The sequence below is a fragment of the Heterocephalus glaber genome, unplaced genomic scaffold (assembly GCF_053883595.1).
Source record: "Heterocephalus glaber isolate CG9 unplaced genomic scaffold, H.glaber_assembly_v1.0 deba00001673, whole genome shotgun sequence".
NCBI classification, from domain to species: domain Eukaryota; kingdom Metazoa; phylum Chordata; class Mammalia; order Rodentia; family Bathyergidae; genus Heterocephalus; species Heterocephalus glaber.
Window position 1 is genome coordinate 11,340,737 of NW_028258410.1, and position 23,343 is coordinate 11,364,079.

General features: G+C 51.0%; 2 protein-coding genes and 1 long non-coding RNA gene across 7 annotated transcripts in view; 2 read left to right on the top strand and 1 right to left on the bottom strand.

Moving 5' to 3' along the window:
* The first annotated feature begins 267 nt into the window (after window positions 1–267).
* Window positions 268–9,693, top strand: Ctsz (cathepsin Z). The gene is made up of 6 exons (XM_004840967.3): window positions 268–471; window positions 915–1,078; window positions 5,304–5,483; window positions 7,426–7,576; window positions 7,903–8,068; window positions 9,131–9,693. Exons 1-6 carry the CDS (start codon window positions 332–334, stop codon window positions 9,239–9,241), a joined length of 912 nt encoding a protein of 303 aa, XP_004841024.1. The 5' UTR covers window positions 268–331; the 3' UTR covers window positions 9,242–9,693.
* A 71-nt stretch (window positions 9,694–9,764) lies between these two features.
* Window positions 9,765–23,297, bottom strand: Nelfcd (negative elongation factor complex member C/D). Of its 5 annotated transcripts, none has more exons than XR_002393545.2 (15): window positions 23,175–23,297; window positions 19,821–19,939; window positions 19,498–19,607; window positions 16,383–16,492; window positions 15,111–15,218; window positions 14,324–14,476; window positions 14,020–14,150; window positions 13,247–13,412; window positions 12,847–12,981; window positions 12,288–12,427; window positions 11,473–11,587; window positions 11,036–11,131; window positions 10,879–10,930; window positions 10,330–10,459; window positions 9,765–10,240 (listed from the first exon to the last, which is right to left on the bottom strand). XR_002393545.2 is itself a non-coding variant. In XM_004840964.2 (15 exons), the coding sequence occupies exons 1-15, from the start codon at window positions 23,283–23,285 to the stop codon at window positions 10,206–10,208; spliced, it is 1,797 nt and encodes a 598-aa protein (XP_004841021.1). In that variant the 5' UTR covers window positions 23,286–23,297; the 3' UTR covers window positions 9,765–10,205. The 5 variants fall into 5 exon arrangements, 4 of the variants coding, with proteins under 4 accessions (XP_004841021.1, XP_004841022.2, XP_087053794.1 ...); XM_004840964.2 differs by having other exon boundaries at window positions 10,790–10,930; window positions 19,821–19,936; XM_004840965.3 differs by having other exon boundaries at window positions 10,790–10,930.
* The window catches only part of LOC147822162 (uncharacterized), an 86,190-nt gene continuing 84,969 nt past the window's right edge, over window positions 22,123–23,343 (top strand). The window contains exon 1 of the long non-coding RNA XR_015445999.1: window positions 22,123–22,836. This is a non-coding gene — a long non-coding RNA (uncharacterized LOC147822162). The remainder of the gene's footprint in view (window positions 22,837–23,343) is intronic.

Below are 23,343 nucleotides of genomic sequence, written 5' to 3' on the forward strand. Positions count from 1 at the left end.
CATGCAGCCTCCGGGACACCCCAGGCCGCACTCCTAGAGGCCTGGCTTGGGGAGGATGCTGCGGCAGCGCGCATCCCCGCGCCCACCCCCGCGCCCACCCCCGCGCCCACGGTCAGGGGTCCCCGCTCCACGACCTCGCGCGTGACCCGGCCTGCTGGGGGAGAGGAGCGGGGCCCCGGGGGGCCGGGCGGTCACGTGGCGGGCGGGCGGGGGAGGGCGGGGCCCGAGCGCGGAGTGGCCCCGCCCCGAGGGAGGGTCCGGCGCGGCGCCAGTTTAAGGGCCAGCCGGGAAGGCGGGTGGCCGGGCGTGGAGCGCGGGTCCGGCGCGGAGCATGGCGGGGCGCGGGCCGCTCGGGCCGCTGCTGCTCCTCTGGCTGCTGGCAGGCGCGGCGCGGGCCGCCCTCTACTTCCGCCGGGGCCAGACTTGCTATCGGCCCCTGCGGGGGGACCAGCTGTCGCAGTCGGGGCGCAGGTTGGCGCGAGGCCTTGCCTGGGGAGGGGAAGGCCCGTTTCCGGGGCTGGGCACGCACTTCCACCTTTTGGGGACCTTTCTTCCTTGGGGTGCCCGGAGCCAAGGTGCCTGCCTGCCTAGACCCTCAGAGGTCACGTCCCACGCCTCTGTTTTGGGGGTCACTTTTCACATCCTGAGGGAGCTGGGCCAGCCTCACCTCTCTGGCCTGTGGGTCCTGTCCCTGAGCCCGGCCTTGCTCGGGCAGCACTCCGGCTTTCCTCATTTGGGGGTGCCCGCAGCACTTCCGCATTCTGACTGCAAGGTCTGGGGTGTGAGGGGCTCAGGGGGTGACCCAGACCACGCTCCTGCATTTCGGGGAAGGGAGGAGGGCCCTGGCCCTGGTGGGGCGTCCCGACTGCCCCGCGAGCCCCAGCACTGACTTTGTGGTGTTGGTCTCTTCCCAGGACTTATCCCCGGCCACATGAGTACCTGTCCCTGTCGGATCTTCCCAAGACCTGGGACTGGCGCAGTGTGGACGGTGTCAATTATGCCAGCGTCACCAGGAACCAGCACATCCCCCAGTACTGCGGCTCCTGCTGGGCCCACGGCAGCACTAGTGCCATGGCAGGTGGGTGACCTGGGCCCAGAAGGCTTGCCGGGCTGCCTCCGCCCGAGGATTCTCTGCAGCATTCACCCTGGCCTGGACCCTCTGCAGAGGGACACAGCTGGGTCGTTCCGAGGGTCTCCTCTGGCCTCACCTGGCAAGGCAAGAAGGACAGGCAAGAATGGGAGCGAAGCTCAGGACAGGTGGCTCCCTGGTTGCCCTCCCTCTCAGATCTTGTGACTTCAGCCATTGGGATGGAACCAGAAAAGCAAAATCACTGTGCCCCCACCCTGTCCTTGGGGATAGGGAAGTGAAACTGCTTCTCAGCAGCAGTTCAAGTTCAAGATTGGTATTGTCTTGGGCTTGAGTGAGGCCTGCAGGCTGCGGCTCCAGCCTTATTCCTCACTGTCCCCAACCTGGCCACTTTCTTGTGTGGACCTTGATCTGGTCGCAGTGAGGGCAGGGAGGAGGGGATCTGGAGGCCACACCCTCCCAAGGGCTGCTCTGCCCTGGCCTGGGACAGAAGGCAAGAGCCCGGAAGCCCCAGGCCTGTCCACAGCACAGGGAGCGACCCTGCTAGTCCCGTGGCTGTCACGGAGTTCCCTGTCCCGAGGAGGGACTTGCCCCAGCCGGGAGTTAGGCCGGGGGAGAGCAGGTGCTGTCTGCTCCCCTGGTTTGGTATCTCTCCGGCCAGGCCTGTTGTAGGTGTGGCCTGTGTTGAGAGGATTAGCAGCTGTACTCAGGCACTGGGGCCGGAACTCCTGTGTGCACCATTTTATTTAAACCACCTAGCTGCCGTGACAGCACTGAGCAGGTGAGGAAGCAGTCTCTTTGGTATGAGTGACAGCTGGGATTCGAGCTCAGAAGCCTAGGATCAGCTGTCGGGGGAGGGTTCCTGTCTGGGCTGGGGTCTGTGTCCCAGAGCTGACCGGCTCTAGCTGTGGCAACTGGCAGAGTCTCCTGGTGGCCTGGTTCCGTATCTCGGGACTGGTGAGGAGCCCTGTGAGGGCCAGAGTGTTACTTCTGACCCCTCAGGAAGGAGGAGGAAGGGGCTGAAGACCCCTCTGACTGGGTCTGGAAGGCCAGGCCAGGCAGGCAGGTAGAGTGGGGCTGGAGGTGGAGGGCCACCCAGCAAGGGCAGGGCTGACCCTGGGGAAGTGAAAGCCTCAGTGGGGTGGCGTGAGGATGACAGAGAAGGCGCGAAAGGTCCTGAGGGAGTCATGTGGCCAGAGTCACATGACTGGAGATTCCAGTGTAGGGAGGAGATGGCTGCAGGCCCTGTGTGCCTTGTGCCCTCTTGGGAGGGTGCTGGGCCCTGGCCCCATGTCAGTCACACATTTCTGGAGTGGAATCTCTCTCAGGGCAGAAGGCAGCTTCTCTCTCTCCTTAAAACTCTTGACATTTTGTTCAGCAGCAGCCAAGGGCCATGCTTCCTCTTTCCCTGAGAAGACAGAAGCCACCAGAGGGGACTTCCATGGAGGGCTGCCAGGGCAGCAGTGGGGTCAGTCCCTGTCCCTGGGGATCAAGCATCCAAGCCCCTCCCTGTCATGGGATGCCGCCCTTCACCTAGTCTGGGAAGCCCTCTCATCTCTAGCAAAAGAAGCACCTTGATCCCACCCACCACCCCTCCCCACTTCCACTCTCCCTCTTCCTGTTCCTCTTCCCCCTCCTGGAGCCCATGCTGGCCTCACTCTGCCACTCCAGTGCTCCTGCCATGGTCGGGGGGACGCCAGGCCTCCTTGTGGGCTCTGCTTAGTTGCCTCCCCGCAGCCCCCCTACACTGCACTCAGCTGTTGCTGTCTCCCCAGCTGCCGCTTCATCATCTGACTTCCGGGCTTCAGGTTCCCAGGTCCCTCCTTCTTCATCTAACTGGGACTCTTATCTAACTGCTCGTGTCCTCTTGCTCGGACCCCTGTCACCTCCACCCAGAAACGATGGGTATAAGTGGCTCATCCTGTCCACTAGTCCTGCCTGTCCTCCGATCCTCCTTGTCATCCTGTCTGATTCTTAGGCAAAAGACTCTCTGCTCTACATCCTACTGCAGCCAGCCCCAACGCCAGGGCTCTGCCTTCAAGCAGATGCACAGCTGGCTGCGCCCACAATGGCCCAAGCCCCACTGCCCTTCACCAGGTTTCACCGTGGCTACTTCTGCGTTTGCTCCCATCTGGTTTCAGACAGCTAAAATGTGCCTGTGAAACTCGAGTCTAGAGTGTGTCCTTTGACTTGAAATTCTCATGATTCTGCTGAGATAAAAGTGAAAACCTTCTGTGACTTACCAGAGCCTACACAGTCTGGCTCCCTGCTTCATCCTGCTCACACCGAAGGGGAATCCTGGGGGCTCCTTATGCCAGGTGTCTTCTCTCCCCTGAGCCTCTCCTTCCTTGGATGGATGTGCTCTTAGACAACCTGGCTAAGTGGTAGCTTACTGTCTGGATTCTCTCCCCGTTGTGGCCCGTCAGAGCCCCTCATACTTTGTCCCATTCCATTGGCCTTGTCCTGTTCCAGTGGCATTCCATCGGAAGTCCATTGGTATAAGCCCCACGAGGTCGAGCTCTGATCTGCTTTCTCTGCTGTGAACCCAGTGCTCGGCAAGCAGCAGTGTGATTACACGTATCATCCCAAACACTCAGGTGACTGAGGCAGGAGGATTGCAAGGTTGAGGTCAGCCTGGGCAACTTAGCAAAACTCTGTCTCATTTTTTGTTTACAATGGGCTGGGGATGTACCTCAGAGGTATAGTTCTTGTTCGCATGTATGAGGCCCTGATATTCAAAGGACCAGAAAAAGAAAAGAAAGAAATCTGCTGATGAATTAGGAAGATGTGGAGGGGTGGAAGTGCTTGGACTGGAGGCCTGGCCACGGGAAGAAGCCTGGTACCACCCCAGCCCATTGGTCCAGTTGGGACTGGACCCACGGTGGTGCATGGTGGGAGTGTCCGGCTGGGCATTGCCCCAGCCATGGCCGCTGTGACCTGGAGGGAGGGAGCCAGTGAGAAGACAGAAGGGCCCTGCCAGGGCTGAGCACAGCTGAGATGGCCCAGGCAGGAGCTGCCCCGAGAAGGCTGGGGCAGCCACTCTGCTGGCCAACACTGGGAGGGACAGGGCAGATGAGGATGAGAAGTGGTTGGGACTGGCTGAGTAGAGACCAGAGCAAGGGGAGCAGTGTTACAAGGTAGGTATGTGGAGGAGGTGCAGGTGGAAGGTGGGCAGCTGTCCCCCTTCATGGAGTCCGGGGTGGGGGATTCCTGGGGGCCCTGGGCTATGTTCCAAGACAGACTGTGGTGTGAGTGTGTGCTGATGCCGTCGCAGAGGGGAGCTGCCGATGGGAAGGGAACGAGGGGCTTGGGCCAGTGTGCCTTGAGTGGCACAGAGACTTGGACAGGGCAGTGGCAAGATGAGGTCTGCCTTTGAGCTTTTCAGCAGCGTGCCCAGCAAGGTCATAGGGTAGGAGAGGTAGGTTCCAGAAAGCCCTGGGCCGGATGGTTGGGCAGACATGCGTAGTCAGGACCAGGGTGAGTGAGAGTCTGGGAGGTGCCCAGAGGAGGTGGTTCCAGGTGGGGCCTACAGGAGGGAAGGAAGAAGGATGCAGCTGGGAGGGGCTGCTCCAAGCTGGAGGTAACAAGGGGAAGAGAAGAGGGCCCACAGGCCACGAGGCCTGGGGTGGGTGACTGGATGTCTTCTGCGACACTGTCCCAGAGAGTGGAGAGCAAGATGGCCCTGGACTGGGTGGACTGGCAGGCAGGCCTGGGTCCCCTTCTAGGAGAGGTAGACCAGTTGGCCTCTGGTGGTGCCATGGCTGCCCTCCACCAGGTCAGTGTGGCCTTCTGCATTTCTCAGTGTGTTCAGGGACTGGGTCCCTGCTGGCCTTCCCCAACTCCCTGAAGGGCATCGGACCCCTCACTTGTCCACTCCACTTTCTGGGCTCCGGGTGCCCATCCTGCCTTGCTTAGCCATCCTGCAGTCCTCCAGCAGGTGCTTCTTGGGGACCCACAGAGCTGGCCCTGTCTCATGCCACTTGTAGCCAGGTGGTGTAGGCAGAAACCACAGGGCCCAAGAAGGGCCAGGGCAGGCCTCGGATCACCATGGCCGAGATCCATGCAGACGGCCTGCCAGAGGTCCCTGAGCTGGAGGCTGGAGGCAGGAGGGCAGGCAGGTCCCTGTGGCTTGCCATGGGTGGCCCGTGCTATTAGGGGAAGGAGTGTGTGTGTGTGTTTGTGTGTGTGTCGCTGACCAGGGTGCTGACCGTTGTAGATCGCATCAACATCAAGAGGAAGGGTGCTTGGCCTTCTACCCTGCTGTCAGTGCAACATGTCATTGACTGCGGCGGTGCAGGCTCCTGTGAGGGCGGCAGTGACCTGCTGGTGTGGAAGTACGCGCAGGAGCATGGCATCCCAGACGAGACCTGCAACAACTACCAGGCCAAGGACCAAGGTGGGTCTCGCTGATGCCTCCCGCCCTTCACTTCCTCTTCCATGGACGCTGGGCCATGAGCCCAGGCCTGGGACCCGGGGGAGGGCAGGTCAGAATGCAGGCCCCAGGGAGTGAGCCCCCAGAGATCCACCTGTCGCCTGCCCCGAGCCACCTGGAATGTGGTGGGGCTTGAGCCAAAAGCTGGAGACTGGGCCTTGTTGAAACCTGACAACAGAGGCTGGTGTGGATTGGTATCAGAAGGGCATTCTCCACTCTGCAGGCCTCCAACTTTGAGAAAGGCCAGACCAAGTGCCCCTATGGGCTCTGGATGTGTGTGGGCTCTGAGATTTGGGATTTTGCTGGTTTTACGGGCTCTTTGTAGGGGTGGGGTGCACATGGCATTGTGGAGAGAAGGGTTCGTCTTCCAGGCACTGGGTGCAGAGAGCAGGTGAGGAAGCTGGAAGCTAGCAGACCCAACTGGAGCACAGCATTGGCCTGGTCCCAGCCCCAGTGACCCTGGGCCGAGAGGGGTGACCTGGAGTCCCTGTAGTTGCACATTCCTTTTAGGCTTTTGGCTTGGAAACTGAAGGAAAGGAAAAGCCCAGACCCAAACCCACAATTGGCAGCTCTAAGCCACTGGACCGTCAGATCTCCCTCACAGCCAGAGCAGAGAGCTCTGGGAAACTCAGAAGGCATCTGAGACAGGAGTGGGAAAGGAGGCTTGGAGGGCCTGTGAAAGGTAGCTGCAGTGCCCTGTGCCCTGAAGTGTTGGAGGATTCGCGCCACTACTCCTGCTTGTGGGGTTTCTTCATCTTGCTTCCTGGGTGTTATTGCATGGCCAGAAATGACTCTAGACTGGTTGGTTAAGTGTTTGGTGTGGTTGAAGAAACCCAGCAGGGTCAGAAACCTCAGAGCAGTGATGATGAATCTTTTGGAGCTTTCAAATAGCTCATGGCGGCCCACTTGTCATAGGTTTGCCACCACTGCCACAGAGGAAGGGGTGGAAGGGGAGTAGGGAAGGGTGGCAGACTGCCCTGTGGAATTGGGTGGACCCTGGGGCCATGTCCACTCCACTTGGTTCCCAAGCTGGTGTTGTCTAGCCAAGGCCAGGCCGCTCTAATCCCACCAAGCCTGACAGGTGGATAGAGCTCATCAGAAACCTATTTGCAGTAGTCTTACCTGGTATTTTTGAATTAGCAAATGTAGCCACACATCCACCATGTTCCAGTTGTGCTAGGCACTGGGCTTTTGGTGTCAGAGGGACAAATTAAACCAAAAATTTAATCAAGGACTTTACTGTTTTGAGGGAAGACTTGGACACATATGTAACTGTAACCAGAGTAGTTAACTGCAAAACAGTAAAGACACGTGAGGACCTGGGCAGGCTGGACAGGCAGAAGATTCCAGGGGCGTGAAGAACACAGCAGTTGCGCAGTGCCAGGCAGAACAAAGGTTGTACTTTTTCTTTCCCTTTTCCTCCTTCCCTCCCTTTTGTTCTCCTTCCTCTTTCATTTCTTTCTCCTTATTTCCTTCCTTCCTTCATTTCTTCTCAAACCAAAATAACAAGTACACATATTTCTTTTAACCAAATCTACTGGTCTATTATTCACCAGCAAGCAATAGAATCACCTTATTAAGTTTTAAGGATTTAATTACATTCAATTTTCAGCTATAAAGTATTGTGAAAAGGTCGTCCCAGCATATAAGGAAAAGACAGAGAGGAACTTCAGAGTGTGCCTGCTATGTGCTGATTACTGTTTGTTCTTTTCTCCCTGGGCCTGGGCAAGGCTTTTTCTAACTCCTTTGCAGCTGAAAGTGTAAGCAAACAGCACCTGATAGCAAGCGGATTTCTGTTGTTAGCGAATGAGTGGTAGGCTCAATTAGAAGAGAGGAGAAGATCTGGGTGTGCTTTGTTAGCGGATCAGTGAGGAGACTCTCATGCTGACTTCTTGCTCTCCTCTAGAGTGTGACAAGTTCAACCAGTGTGGGACCTGCACCGAATTCAAGGAGTGCCACACCATCCAGAACTACACGCTCTGGAGAGTCGGCGACTACGGCTCCCTCTCAGGGAGGGAGAAGATGATGGCTGAGATCTACAAAAACGGTCCCATCAGGTGAGCAGATCCTGCCCACTGTGGGAGTCCCGCCAGATGCGGCCGTGCCAGGGCACGTGTGTGCAGGTGTGCGTGCCTGTGTCATTTTTACTTCTGGCCAGTTTTGCTTCCTTGGCTTGAGCTACAGCTTCCACACACCTTCACCTTTAAGACCGTCTGTTTCCTCAGTAAACCTCAGCCAGTGACTGACCGGCCTTGTGGCAGCGTGTGACATGTGCAGATGAGAAGCCCCCACTGGAGTGAGGACTTTCGTACAGCACAAGTCCAACCCGAGTGCACCGCGTTGGACTGACACACCTCCCCCTCCTGGGAATTCTTGTTCACAGCTGCGGTATAATGGCAACAGAAAAGATGGCTAACTACACCGGAGGCATCTATGCCGAATACCATGAGGATGCCTTCATCAACCATGTCATTTCCGTGGTTGGATGGGGTGTCAGCAGCGACAGGACCGAATACTGGATTGTCCGGAATTCATGGGGTGAACCCTGGGTAAGACATTCTCTCAAGGTAAACTAGGGGGAGTCCACGCTCCCCTCACCAGTGGTGTTGACTTCCGGCTGAGAGCTGCAGCTGCCTGCTTTGTGCTGGCTATTTCTCACCCCCAGCAGGAGACACCAGAGGCCAGATCCTTTGTGTGTGGAGCTGTCAACATCCCATGCATTGTAGGATGTTTGGCAGCATCCCTGACCCCCATCTACTACCTGCCAGTAGTTCTGCAGCTGGTACTGTGAGCAAGCAAAGCTATGCTTAACCTCCCCCAACTCCCCAGGGCAAAGTGGATCCAGGTGCAAAGGATGCATGCCGTCTCCCGTACTTTTGGAGTCTTCTAAGTAACATGAATTTTTCAAGAATAGTTTTTGAGTTGGGTCAAAAATTGAGGGGAGGCTGGGGATGTAGATCAGTGGCGCAGTGCCTGCCTGACAAGTGCAAGGTCCAGAGTTTGATCCTTGGTACTGGAAAAAAACAAAATCCAGGGGAGATAAATGCCGTAACTCTGATTGGTACTTTTTTTTTGGTACTGGGGTTCAAACTTGGGACCTTGTGCTTGCGAGGCAGGCACCAGAACCACTGAGTTAAATCCCCACCCCACAGCTCTGATTTTTTTTTTTTTTTTTGGTACTGGGGATCAAACTCGGGTCCTTGTGCCTGTGCAGCAGGCGGCGAAACCACTGAGCTAAATCCCTGGCCCCTTGATTTTTAAAACCTTGTATGAGCCATTAATGGTTTAAGACATAGAAATTATTATGAAATGGGGAAAAGTGGTCGATGCAGAAGTGATGAAATGTATTAAATTCCCACAGATGTATTAATAGATACGTAAGTCAGGTGTCAACATGTTTTGTCACACTAACTAGCTATTGGGACACAGGGCTCTGGTGTTAAGTATTTATGAACTGAGATACCTCACAGAGGGCTATTTCCAGATGGGGGTCACGGGAAAAGTGATGGTGGCTGTGCAGGGGTCCAGACACACGTGTCCTGTGGGGCGGGAGAGCAGGGGAGAAGGGGGGCAGTGTGTGCAGGAGCTGATGCTGACTCTCCTTCTGGCAGGGTGAGAGAGGCTGGATGCGGATAGTGACCAGCACCTACAAGGATGGGAAGGGCGCCAGCTACAACCTGGCTATCGAGGAGAGCTGTGCATTTGGGGACCCCATCATTTAGGGTGCATGTCTCTCAAGGCAGTTTTCTAGATGTGAGATCATGAACCCTACAGCATGTGCATGAGCCTGACGCACAGGACTGGAGTGACTGTCAACACTGGGCACCAGTCACAGCACTGAACACCTGGAAGCTGGCTTTCTGGCTAAAAGAGCATCCTGAGAATATCTGACAATAAGGTGTCTTATACACCGGACAGGACAGCTCTACCTCGACAACTGTCTCACCCCCTAGTGAAGAATGACCCTTGAGACAGGAAGCATGTGGCCTCAATTTCCTTCAGTTTTCTTCTTGGTATTTCTTATTAGCAACCATGGTCTATAAAATGGCATTTAAGAGGTAAAATGGTTCAGACTTATCACTGGTTGTTCTGTCACCTTAGAATCAGTGCGGAGGAAGGGAGGTAGCAATTTCAGATTACCCAAGTGATGAATAAAATTGTCTTCACCCAAGAACTTGAAGCCTACATGTGCCTTATTTATAGTGAGAACATAACATCAGGACCTATACCTTCCAACCCAGCAGAAAGGCTTTGTAAAAATTTATTTCATGTTCTTAGCAAATTGAAACAATCACAAAAACATCAACCAACCAATCTGGTTCTTCTGAGGAAACAAGTCTACCTTGTAAGCAGTTCAGCAAAGTGACTCAGTTTCTGAATTCCTAGCATCCTCGGGCTGACTGGGTTCATCCCGAGAGGTAGTATGAGCCTAATTCCTGTGCTGAGGGAGATGAACACTGCACACAGAATGGAGGAACCATACTGGGTTGACAACAAAGAGAAGGGACTGTCCATCATAGCAGATTCTCACACTGCTAACATGTTCCTCTGAAAACAGTTATCTGCCCCTCCCAGCAGACCCCACATCCAAGATGCTGACTGAGCCTCTTCAAACAGCAGCTTCCTCAAAGGGTCCTCCACAGCCAGGCTCCAGAAGGTTCGGCTTCAGCCCTGGAGGATGCTGATTTAGTTCACCATGATGAAGTTAGACTTGCAGTGAGCTGCAGCAAGAGACAGTCACAGAGCTAGAAACAGGAGGGGAAAGGTGACATGTACCACTGCAGCAAAGGGACATTCGTATAGGCCTCACCAATAAATTCTGTCACAGGGTCATGTTCGCCTTCTGTTTTGATGGTGCCTGCAATGCTGTCATTTTCCAAGATGGGGAGGAAGAGCTGCACAAAGTCCGAGGTGTATGGAGGAGCAATAACATCCAGCACCTATGTTGGGGGAAAGCGGGGTTTCTCTGACGGCCAGTGTGGAACACCACACCCACAGGGTGAAGAGACAGCCAGCCGGACATAAGCCCCCACCCCTCTGGCTTCCCTGGTGACAACATCAGTCCCTAACACTAAGGCACCAGGGTGTAATGTGGGGAAAGCATATAACAGTTCCAGCAGGTAGGAGGTGCCAAGCAAAACTGCTGTCATCGTCATCTCCGTGATTTATCAGAAGCAGTTCTCACAGGCACAAAATGAACCAGATCAAGCTAAAAAGGGCACTGCTAGTCTAGAGAGCATGAAACACGAAACCAACGGCGCACTGCTGACCTCAGTGACAAAATAGCGAATGAGTGAAATGTCAGTGTCCAGCTCCTCCAGACACTGTCGGATGTAACTGACAACAGGAAGTACATAACCTCGGCTCAGCAGGTGAACCATCCGGTCCAGCAGGGTCTTCTTCAGCTCGAGCTGTGGAAGAGCAGGGCAGAGGAGTTAGTCAGGACTGGTGCACCCCAGTCCACCCCAGTCCAGCCCAGTCCAGCCCAGCCCAGCAGGCCCGGAGGCGCCGCTCACCTGCTCCATCACGTCCAGCTGGGAATGCTCAGTCTCAAAGAGCTTAACAAGCAGTTGCAGAACCTGGGGGTGCAGGAGCTGGTGGCAGGTGCTGATCTATGAACAGGTCAAAGGGAACCTAGCTGAGAAGTACAGTCAGGCCTCCAGGCTCCCTCTCAGGACACAGAATGCCTGTCACTGTCATAGCTACCAAAGCCAGGTTATTGCTGAGGGTGAGTCTTTAATGTGGACCCAGCACTGGCCAGCTTCTAGGCCATGCTCATCTTTTCCGTAACATTTAGTAGGCACTGAGAAATCTACACAATCAGTAAGAATCCTCACTCAGGATAGAAACAACTAGTTTTGGATAGAGTCTCTACGGAGCTCACCAAGATGATACATGCATAGGAAAGACAGACTTGCTGTGTCCAGCGCAAGTGGCTCCTCTGGCCCCATACCTCGTCCAGCAACGCCAGGTGCACTGGAGTATGGTCAGTCTGCAGCTGGAAGTACCTGGGCTCTGACACAGTCCAATCCACCCACTTCAGCACACCCATTGCTACCACTGGAAACCTACAGGTAATCAGGCAGAATACCTCCTTTAAACTGAGAGCAGGAAAAGAAGGCCCAAACATGCCATGAGCACTGGGGTTAGTGTGTGCTGCCAGGAGTTGCTTACAGTGGAAATGGCTTGAGGAGGTCAGCAGCTCTCAAAGGTATACAGCGAGCAACAGATTGAGTCTCCCTCTGTTCATGCAAACTACTTTACTGATTGAAAAGGAAGACCGTTCATGTGAAACACTCCAAGTTTGGTGGGACCAGGCTCAAGTTTACCTTTACTTAGCAAACGCTTCCTTGGTCCCCAGTACAAATAAATAGAGGAAAGATTAAACTGCTTAGAGGGTGCACTATTTCTAGGACATACATTGACATAACTGGCATAATCATTAAGTCATTTCTATATAAGCGATACTTTGCTGCTTTAACTTTTACTACCAATGGATCCTTTCTTGAAAGCAATTTTTGTAATTCTGGGTGGTTTTCCTTTTACTAAATCTAATCTGTGAAGATTTTACTGAACAGATTTCTGCCCAGTAAACACCTGAAAATTACTTATGCTGCTAAACCTGTTTAAAGTTCTCTGCATGTTTTAAAGAAAAAAATAAACACAGTGCGTAAGTATCCCAGGAGCTTTTGTTATGTGAGCTTTTAATATGAAAACCTGAGCCATCTGCCCTGAGGATTCAGTTTGGGAATCGGTTCCACTGCTCACCTAATACACTGATAAAGTGTGCTCAGTTCTGCCACAAGTTCAGAGGCCCCTTTGTTCTCATTGCAACATAAATTGTGAACTGTTTCCACCGCTTTCGAAGTTGACTTCAGCTCATCTTTATTGATGCTCACCCGCTTGTTCTGAAAACACATGCACACGGTGAACCCTGATGCACACAGGCTTGCTGTCAGGCACCCTGGCATTGGCCACTCCTCCCTGTAGGTCCCCTTCCCTATCTCTGAGCTCAGAGGTCAAGTTCACTTGACCTTTGCAGTCAAGTAACTGCAAAGTCACAGACAGCATGAACACTGAAAGCCAACGAGACTGGCGTTTGTCTCTCCCTTAGGCAATCAGTTTCATTTCTTTAGTCACATTTCACAGCAGTATCAGAAAAGCTACGTATAGTTTGTGACATTTAGCACTTTCGCTATCTTATGCACAAAGAGAAGAGAACATTTCTAACTATAGGCAGGCTCAAGAGTCCTTACAGCCAAAATTCCCCAATAATACCACAGCAGAGGACACTTGGCTCCTCAAGGTCCACACGAGCTGACAGTACCTTCTTCCATGTCTCAACCACACTTGCTGCGTAAGCCAAGATGTGGATGTACTTGTGTTTGTGGTCCTGGTTGATCCGGGCGCCTGGTTTGAAGAGAGACTGCATGAACAGGTCCAGGAAGGCCGGAACCCGGATCTGAGGAGCACACACCAGAAGGGGGCTGGCAGGAGGGTGAACATGCACGCACACATTGACCCTGCAGGGCTGTGGGAAGCAGGGGCTCTACCACACCCAAAGGCTGAGATGTGATGCGGAAGGACAGACATAATGGAGGCATTTCCATTGCAACAGGGATTTGCATTCACTGCCTGAAGAGAATTAGGGAAATGCAGAGACTTTCCAAAGCGACCCTGCCAGTTAGCACTGGGATCCCATCTTATTAAAGCCAGAGGTCACTTACGAGTTCAACGGGAGGAGGGTCCATGCTCGTGAACATCTTGAACAGGACTGTGATGTCTGCAGGGTTCAGGGCTCCTTTGGACAGCATGGCCCCGAGGGCCTGGCAGGCACGGGGGTACGAGGCGGCTGTGCCCAAGGCCAGTGTGATCTGACTGGCGTCATGGCCTCTTGATGGAAAAACCACACAGCTTGTCAGCAACAAGCCAGTTTTTTCTTTTCTCTTTTTCTTTCTCTCTTTCCTTTTTACCATTTGATGCCTTAAACTGTTGGGATCTCTTTCTCATATTTCTATCCTTCACTGGTTTACTGACTAAATGACACAAAAACAACATTTAGAGCAAACTGGAAAAAATTATTCCAACACAGCTTGCAGATTTGATAAAGGAAATCATACACTTTTAAACATCTTAATAAGATCTATTAGAAGGAAATACAGTTAGTAAGAGACAACTGCTCTACAAGACAGACTACAATGTAACAATCAGATCAATGAGTTACTACTCTAAAACTCTTACTTGCTATTGATGATCCCAACATATAAAAGCATGCACTACCCACCCAGTGAATTAAAGAATAATCAAGTACTTTACAAAACAGTCATCAAAGCAAGAGTCTGAAAGGCAAGTTCTCCATGTGAATTGAAAACTACCTGACTTCCAGCTCTGCAGGATACAGATTTACCTAGATGTCAGAATAGAAGGGGCTGGAGGCCTGGCTGTGGGCAAGGGACACGGGGCTTTGGGGGAATGGCACAAAGCAGAAGCATGGCCTCACTTCTCCTGGGCGAAGCGCTGCACCTCTTGTGCAACCCTGCGTACCGCAGAGCCACCCTGCTCCTCCTGAGCCAGCACGGACATCATGGCCTGGGCAAACAGGTACGTGTGCTCCCCGTGGCACACCATCTTCTGAGGGTGACAGAGAGACAGGGCGTGGCGGCTCACAGCACTGACAAGTACAGAGAAAAGCTCTCCAGCAGGGAAGTCACACTTGGTGCAGGTGCAGGAAGGGGCTTTTCATGCTCAAAACCCAAAACCCCAAATCGCGTCTTAATCCAAGATTCACAAAGTAAACAACTTACAGCAAACTCGGGAAGATTTTTTTCAAGGTTTTCTTCTCCTCCATCCAAGATTGTGGCTAGTGAGGTTCGTAGCACTCTAGAGAACACTTCCAACTGCTGACAAGCAGTGGACACACTGGTGATCTCCCCTTGGTACCCTGCATCGGAGATCAGCTGCCACACAAAAACAAGTCAAGTGTCAGAACCTAGTGACCCCACCTTTCAGGGCAGGGTGGCTGCTCAGTGTCTGTGGTGAGTAAGACATAGAAGCACTGGTCTCAGGGACCCAACCTTTACTGTGCTTCCTGTTTCACCACCATCTAGGTCACGACCTATGCAGGGTCTCTGTGTGTAAGAGAAAGTGAAGGAGCAGGAACGCTTACAGGCCCCTCAGAACACATGCACATTCTAAATACGTCCCTGTTAAACCCTAAAACAAAGCTAGATGTGGTGGCGCACACCTGTAACCCTAGCACTTGGGAGGCTGAGGCAGGAGGATCACTGGGAATTCGAGGCCAGCCTAGGCTACACAGTGATTTCAAGGCCAGCCTGCACTACAAAGCGAGACCCTGTTTCAAAAAACCCAATAAAAAAAAAGTATTAAACCCTAAAACAGACTCAGTGTTTACCTAAAAGCACACACACAAATTCTATGCTTCGCTTTCTCAATGTGAGGCTTACTGCAGTGAAACGGTGAAGGTCTTCACCGAAAAAGCATGTATGATTTGTCAAAGGAAACAGACCACCAGATAACCAAAATGTTCATGTACATTTGTGTGCTTTCCTCTGCCTCCAGGGTTCTCCCTACCTTAACAGTAAAGTTGAGCATCAAACAGTCTGGATGAGCTTCAGCCAGCTTGTAAAAGAGATCTCTCCAAGTGGTGTGTGCAATCATTTGTTCAAGCCAAGCTGGGGTCTGCCAACAAACACACAACAGCAAGGTGAGGGGCCTGGCTTTAGCCTTCTCGAAGACTGCACTGCACAAACAATCGCAGGACGCCCCAGCTAGCAGAGCCCCCGGGGGCGTCCGGCCCTGGAGGAAGCAGACCCAAGGCTGGTCACGGCCACAGTTAGCTGAGTGGCAGGAGGAGCCCTCGGACCCCAACCCCAGCTTCCGCAAGCTCCAACTCAACGTGAGAGGATGTGGAAGGGTGCTTCCCAGGAGACACAGGAGTCCTGTGGAAGAATGTGTACAGCACGCACAATTAACTCAGTCAATCAGCTGTATGCCTTTGGCAGGAGAGAAAGGCAATTTAAATTGCACAGGTGGCCATGGAAACATGGCTCTAGGTCAGTGACGGCAAACCTTTTAGAGCTTTCAATGATAACAGCCCAGTGCGGCACCCGTGTCATAGGTTCGCCACCACTGCGCTAGGTGGGCGCTCTGACAACTGATGGACAGATGGGGTGCTGCACTCTGGAGCTGCCTTCCTGTCCGTGCCAAGGCCAAGCTCCTGGTGGCTGCTCCCAGCCACTGCCGAGCACAGAGGGGCCCGAGGCAGCCCTGCCCTGGGAGACACAGGCGATAAGGGCTCAGAGAGCTCGCTAGCCCTGCTGGGACCCTGTCTCTCTTCCTACCAGCCTCCCTTCTGCCCTCTGGACCCTTCAGGGTCAGATGTGCACCCTGGCTTCCCAGCCTCCTCCACTCTTACCCACTTTTCCACACAGGGTCTGTTCCGTGATCCCCACAGGTCTGAAGCTGTCTCAGCGTCTGCTCCTCAGAGGACCCACAGCGTCCACCCTTTCCCAGAGCTGCACCCTATGGTCCATGTGAGTTAAGAGACAATGGGCTGCTCCCATCATGGGCTCAGCACTGGGCACCTCCTGTGTGCAAACACCTCACTCTGCACAGCGGACAGGGTAGCTGGGACCAGAGCACCCAACTCTTAGTACTTCTACAATAGCCACACACCACTGCACACACGGAGCTAGCAGACAGCCTTGGGATGTGCCACTAAAGAACGATATTACTGGGCCAGAGATTTAGATCAGTGGCATCGCACCTGCCCTGCAAGAGCCAGGTCCTGAGTTCGATCCCCGGTTCTGCGGGGGGGAAAAAAAAAAGAACAATATTCCTCACCTCTCCTTCTTCTGTAAAAATAGAATCTGCTTTGCGTGGGTCAAAATGTTTGATTAATAAACTCTTCAAGTGATTTTCCACAGTTTCCTGAACCTGCACTGGCTCAACACCTGAAAGCAAATGAAAGCACTTAAGACAGAAAATGGCAACTTCTGAAGCCTCTGTATTCCTGTAAAAGAGCCCAAGGCAGGGGCCGGGGATTTAGCTCAGTAGTTCTGGTGCCTGCCATGAAAGCACAAGGTCCTGAGTTCAATCCCCGGTACCAAAAAAAAGAAAAGAAAAGAAGAAGCCCAAGGCAAAGTCACTCCAGGCGCCAAATAGCACAGAATGCTTCTAGTCACTTCTAAAAGAGTTAAGATTTTGGACCTCTTAAAAATAGTTATCCAGGATTAGAGCCATTTATAGCTAAGTGGATGCACATTGAGGCGATACTCTTAAGTGAAATAAATAGGACACACATGTGTAAATACCAAATCGTTTCTCTAGTGTGAAACTAGAAAACTAGTGAGAAACTGAAAGTGTAAATAAGGACTAAAAGGTATAACAGATAATGTGAAATAGGAAGAAAAGGGGCAAAGGGGAAGGGGAAGTGGGAGGGGTAGGGGAAAGGAAAGAAGGGAGTGGAATTAATATGAGAATATGAAAAAATGGAAACAAAGTCTTTGTAGATAGGGAGGGATGGTGGGTTGAAGGGAGGGCAGGGGAAGGGGGAAAAATAAGAACCAAGAAAGATTATGTAAAGGTGTAAATTTCCAATGATGCATGTCATTATATTGTATACCTAAAATGTACCAATAAAATAAAAATTGTTTTAAAAAATGTTATTCTGGGCTGGGGATTTAGCTCAGTGGTTCCGCTGCCTACCTAGAAAGTACAAGGATCGGAGTTCGACCCTCCATACCAAACATAGTTATTCTGAGCCAGGCATGGTGGTACACACCTATAATCCCAGGCTGAGGCAAGAGAGTGACAAGTTTGATCCCAGCCTGGGCAACTCAGTGAGACCCTGTCTCAAAATAAAACATAGTGTGGTACCACGCCTGCCTCGCAAGCGCAAGGCCCTGAGTTTGATCCCTGGTACCAAAAAAAATAAATTAAATAAATAAATAAAATTTAAAACTAATGCTGTATCAACAGCACGGGAACTAGCAGAAAGAATCAACAACTAGGATCTCATCTTATTAAAAAGCTTCTGCACTGCGAGAGAAACCACCAGAGCTAACAGACAGCCTACAGTGTGGGAAAAAATTTTTAGCAGCTGTACCTCAAAGGACTACTATCTAGAATATATAAAGAACTGAAAAAAATCAGACCCCCCCCCAAATTCAAAGACCCAATTTAAAAATGGGCACCTGAAATGAACAGACATTTCTCAGACAAACAAGTAAAAGCAGCAAATAAAGATATGAAAAAATGTTCAACATCACTGGTCATTCGAGAGATGCAGGTGAAAACAACACTGAGATTCCACCTCACCCCAGAAAGAATGGCTATCAAGAAATCAACCAATAACAAATGCTGGTGGGGTGTGGGGAGATAGGAACCCTTCTCCATTGTTGGTGGAGTGCAGACTGGTGCAACCACTGTGGAAATCAGTATGGAGATACCTCAAAGAACTAGGGCCGGAAGTCCCATTTGACCCAGCTATTCCCCTACTGGGGATCTTCCCCAAAGAATTAAAAGAATCATACCACAGCGATATATGTGCGCCCATGTTCATAGCGGCACAGTTTGTTATAGCTAAAGCTTGGAAACAGCCCAAGTGCCCATCAACTGGAAACTGGATAAAGAAAATGTGGTTTGTTTATAAAATGGAGTACTACTCAGCCATAAAGAACAAAAAACTAGAGTCATTTATAGCTAAATGGATGCATATCAAGGCCATACTCTTAAGTGAAATAAATAGGACACATGTGTAAATACCAAATAGTTTCTCTAGTGTGAGAAACTGATAGTGTAAACAAGGGTTAAAATGATTAAAATGAATAATTGATAATTTGAAATAGGAAAAAAGGTCCAAAGATGAAGGAGTGAAGGGAGGGGAAGGGGAAAGGAAAAGAGGGAAAGGAAAAACTATAAGAAAAGAAAAAAAAAATGGAAATGAAATCCATGTAAATAGGGAAGGGCGGAGGGGGTGAAGGGCGCACAGGTAATGGGGAAAAATAAGAACTAAGATACATCACTTACAGGTACAAGCACCCAATGATAAACATAAATGAACTGTATACCTAAAATGTACCAATAAAAATACTAATAAATAAATAAATTAAATAAAAAATAAAAATAATGCTGTAATCCCAGCACTTAGATTGGTGAGACAGGAGGATCGCCATGAGTTCGAGGCCAGCCTGGACTACACAGTGAGTTGAAGACCAGCCTGAACTACATAGCAAGACCCTGTCTCATAAAAAAGTTTTTAAAAATAATCAAAAAGGGCTTAGGATGTAGCTCAGTGTGAAAGTCTTAGGTTAAACCCCAGTACTAAAAAAAAAATCTGTTCAGTGGTAAGACAGCAGAGTGGAGCACGAAGAATGGTCTACCCTGTCCACATGGGAAGGTCAGCAACATCTTTAAACTCTCATCAAGGACAAAGACAGAACCACCAGACAGGTAGGAAAGTGGAAAACACACACTGCTCCACAGAACAGAGCAGATGCAGCCAAGAATCTCAGTTGGATCTAATCACTGTGACAGCAATCGACTTGTTTCCGGACAGTCCTCACTTCAGTGATGTCATCTGTACCCATTCGGTGGATTCACAGTAAGGCTTCACTTTGATCACATTAGCTAAAAGCCATAGCCATAGCTGGTCTTAAATTATCCATCATTTACTGCTTCCTATAATAGGCCTCTTGAAAATGACACACTCAACACACACTGTCTAATTCTGTAATTCTACAACATGGCAGGGAAAGCAACCCAATGAGAATCTAGTTGCAGGCTATCTGTAAATCTCAATCACTAAATCAAAGAGTCAAATAGATAAATACAGCTAGAAAGTTCAACTCTTACTTATACAAATCTTAGAAATCAGGAATGCAAAATTGCATTATAATGATCTAAGGTCTATTAAAAGGGAGTGGGGGACTCGCCAAGACAAGCCACTCATTAGTACCTGTCTGAATGAGCCACTCGGCCAGCAGGTTCACAGTCTGGGCCACAGCAGTGTAGTTCTCAGATAAGAGCTGGATGACATTCTCCGGAGATCCCCCTGCCTGAAAATACCTGGGGAAAGCCAAAGAGCAGCTATCACACTAGCTTGGGCAGAGGTAAGCCAGGACGGAGAAGAAGGTAAGGAGGGAGGTGGCAGGCTTTAGGGTTTTAGATGAGGAGGAAACCCTAGAAGCCCTCCCTCTCAGGAAGGTTATTTTCTGGGTCTTTTTACAAAATTCTCTCAACTATTCCCTCCCCTCAAGCACAAACACTGCCCTCTCCTACCTCTTCAAAGTGTTGAAGATGGAGGGCTCCATGATATAATCCCGGGTGGAAAACTTATGCAGGCATTCCTGTTGCACCTCTGCATCGTCTTCTCCTTCTCCAGAATCATCTTCCTGCTGCTGGGGAAGGCCAGAAGCCAGGGAAAATAAATATCCTGCAATCTTACCTTAAATCCATACAATACTGTCCATTTTGAAAATGTTCCCCATACAATTTTTTTTTTTTTTTTGAGACAGGGTCTCACTGTATAGTCCAGGCTGCCTTTGACTTCACTATGTAGCCCAGGCTGGGCTTGAACTCTCGGTGATCTCCCTGCCTCAGCCTCCTGAATGCTGGGATTACAGGTGAGTGTCACCATGCCCAGCTACAGTTTCATTTGATTTCCGTGACAATCTCATGAAAAGGGGGAGGGCGAAGGGTGAGCAGCTATGAAAATGGGATCCAGAATCACACCAAGTGGGATGTATGATCTCCGTGCAAACTGTGTGCTGCAGCCACACAGGCCAGCTCCTCTCTGAGTGGCCATGTCCTCTTCTGCTGGCTGCTGTGAGGATCCCATTAGCTAATTTTTGGAAGGGCCAAACACTATACCAGATATTTAATAAAAGTTCAATAGATATTAGCTACCACTATTGCTTTCCTGTTACCATTTCACACTCATCATTTTACACCTTCCAACAAAGACTAACAAAGTGACTCTTAAAGGTCTGAGCTGTCAATTTATGGTTAGAAAGTAAAAACTGGTAACCTGCTTCAAAGTGGAAGCAACCTTTAGCAGGCTGCTTCACCTCCTGACAATCATGTGAAACCAACTTCTGAGCAACTAACATAACAGGAAAACTGGGCCAGGGACCAGCAAACTATGGCCAAATCTGGCCCTCTTCCTGTCTTTGTAAATAAAGTTTTATTGAAATACACACACACCTATTTTATCATGTATTGTCTATGACTGCTTACTCCTTAAAACTACAGGTAAGTAGTTGTGACAGAGGCCTGTACAGCTTTGGATATTTATTATCTGGCCCTTTACAGAAGTTCCACCACTGGAAATAATCTGAAAGCGATATTTTGGAAGCAGACAGAGCCTGATGGCTTCACTAAAGACTGAGGAAGTCTTTTCTGAGATTATTTGGGACAGAAATCTAGAGGAAGGCCAGACTTCACCCCGAGTCTCATTTTCATGTGCCTGCACACTTGGGCTTCTATGCTGGGCTCCCATTTCCTGCTACTTCATCTTACACTGTGCATCTCCCTGCTCATACATCAGGTCTCTTTCTTGAGCTCCAGACTCATGTATGTAGTAGTCTATTCTCATTTCTATTCAACGTGCATCAGCACACCACACTCCTGAGGTCCAAAACTGATTTTGTCCTTCACTGACAACAGATCTTCCTTCAAACCATGCTTTAGTAAAGGGCCCTCTACCTGTTACACATACACTTTGGAGTTATCCTCAATTTCTCCTCCCTCATTCTACCGTTACCTCCAGTTACAAAAATCCAGCAACTCCTCCCACACATCAACCAAATTTGGCCCTTCTTTCCATATTTACTTTCCTCTTCCTTATTTAACGCTTGTAGTAGCAATATTCCCAGTATGTCTCAGTCTTGGCCCTTGCTTGCAATCATCTTTCACCCTGGATGCTACAGTGACCGTCATAAGCCACAATGTGCTTAGTTTCCTGTCTCTCTCAGGAAAAGTATCCAAGCACTAGCATGACCTTGGCCTTCCCACTTGTTCACATCTTACGACTCCCCATGTGCAACTGCAGCCAGACTAATCTATTACATGTCAGCAGTTCTGGACTTAACAACATGGTGCCTCCTTATACATTTTCCTGCCTCTCCAAACCATGTAAAGTGCCATCAAATGAACACAATGGAGGTCATCAGCTATCTTTCCAAATCCAGCTAATGCTACCTTCCCCTCATCTCCCTGAAGTTTCCCTCTTCCAAGCACTCACCGTTGGAAAGAACACGAAATGAGTATGTGGCCCATCCTTCTCATCAGTAAAATCCCAGTTTGGTCAGTGGACCAAACCAGGATCATGGTTAAAGTTCTCTAAACACGAGACTTCCCCACCAGCCTTCAGTGAGGTCTAGGCATGGCTCTGCTACTCTTAACTGCATAAACTGGGACAAGTAACTCAGGTGCTCTGTCTACAAAATGACAGCACAGGGTTCATGGCCCTGAGGTGTGCCCTAGTTCTAACACTTTATGACTCAAATCCTCAATGTGACGACCAGGCTAATTCAGACCTTTACAGGTCTCACACCCGGGCCTCAGCTGTGAGCAGTTTAGTGAAGTAATAATATGAGACAGAAGAAGTAAGTTTGGATCCCCATTCCTTGATTAGTTTTGTGACCCTGGGCAGGTCACTTAGTCTTGTCTCACTTCTTTCACTTATGAGAAGAGTATACCCAACTCAAAACCCTGAGCATGGAATGAGAAGATTCATGAAAACACCCAGCAGACTCCTGATTAACTAAACCTGACTCTATCCCTTCCACTAAAAGTCCCCAAGACAGTGGGATGAGGCATCATGAGAATCTACCCATGGGATGCCCTGCTCAAACTCAACTAACTGCTCAGCAGCTCTCCAAGGCCCTTGGGAATCCGGTCCCTCAACCTAGGCCCCACCAAGCAACTGACCACTCAGGACTTCCTTCAGTTCCAGAAACAAATCGCATCTTCAGTGCCCTCTCAGCACCACCCAGCGCGTGGAAGGGAATTCCACTTAATCCTTTATTCCTTCAAAACAAAATCTTGGTTCCTGTTATAAAGGCACATTCCCAGGCTCCCCAGCACAGAGCAGCTGTATGGCAACTTTGCCTCTCAGGTGAGTCTCCTCTGACTTCCCAATCGTCTTCAGAGGAGAAAAGAATGCTGCTCCGGAGTCCCACCCCAAACCTGGACGGTCAAGGACCCAAGATCCTTTCTGTCCTCTGGTCCAAGGATAGCTGAAGTTAGCCCAAAATGCTGACAAGAGTTTGGTTTACCCCACAGCAGAACACAGGTAAGAAAAAAGTTCTATTTTCCTCCTCCCGCAGGGTGCTGGGTTTGGAGCCTGGAGTTTCACTTTGTTTACAACTGTGCGGCTCTGGGCTCTCTAACCCACCTTGGAGTTTGTATCCCACCCGCCTCGGAGCAGGAAGTACTAACGCCTTGCTCGTGCACGTCCGAGTCGTCAGTCTTCGAGTCCATAAGGGACAACCAGCGTGGGGAGACTGAGGCAGGCCGGCTTAAGCCCCTCGGACGTCCCTGCCCGGTTCTCTAGGGCCCGGCGAGGGCGGGGCCGGCCCGACGGCGGCAACTTAGGAGTCCAGTCAGAGGGCGCCCGGTGCCCCCTCTCACCTGGCCGCCGTCCGCCTCCTCGCCCCACTCCGCGGTATTCCCGAAGTAGTCTTCAGCCATGATAGCACCCGGCGCCGGGCCCGCCAGGCTTCGCGAGTCCACGGGGCGCATGCGCGGGGTGGGTCTGGGCGGGAGGACGCACGCGCAACCTCACAGTGCGGGCGGGGTG

Bases quoted from the DNA above. Each gene is read 5' to 3' on its own strand.
- Ctsz (XM_004840967.3), top strand. From the start codon at position 332: ATGGCGGGGCGCGGGCCGCTCGGGCCGCTGCTGCTCCTCTGGCTGCTG. The intron at 472-914 runs GTTGGCGCGAGG...GTCTCTTCCCAG, and splicing joins CTGTCGCAGTCGGGGCGCAG to GACTTATCCCCGGCCACATG. The intron at 7,577-7,902 runs GTGAGCAGATCC...TCTTGTTCACAG, and splicing joins TACAAAAACGGTCCCATCAG to CTGCGGTATAATGGCAACAG.
- Nelfcd (XM_004840965.3), bottom strand. From the start codon at position 23,285: ATGCGCCCCGTGGACTCGCGAAGCCTGGCGGGCCCGGCGCCGGGTGCT. The intron at 16,493-19,497 runs GTACTAATGAGT...ATTTGCTTTCAG, and splicing joins CGAGTGGCTCATTCAGACAG to GTGTTGAGCCAGTGCAGGTT. The intron at 14,477-15,110 runs GTAGGGAGAACC...TTTGTGTGGCAG, and splicing joins TGCTCAACTTTACTGTTAAG to CTGATCTCCGATGCAGGGTA.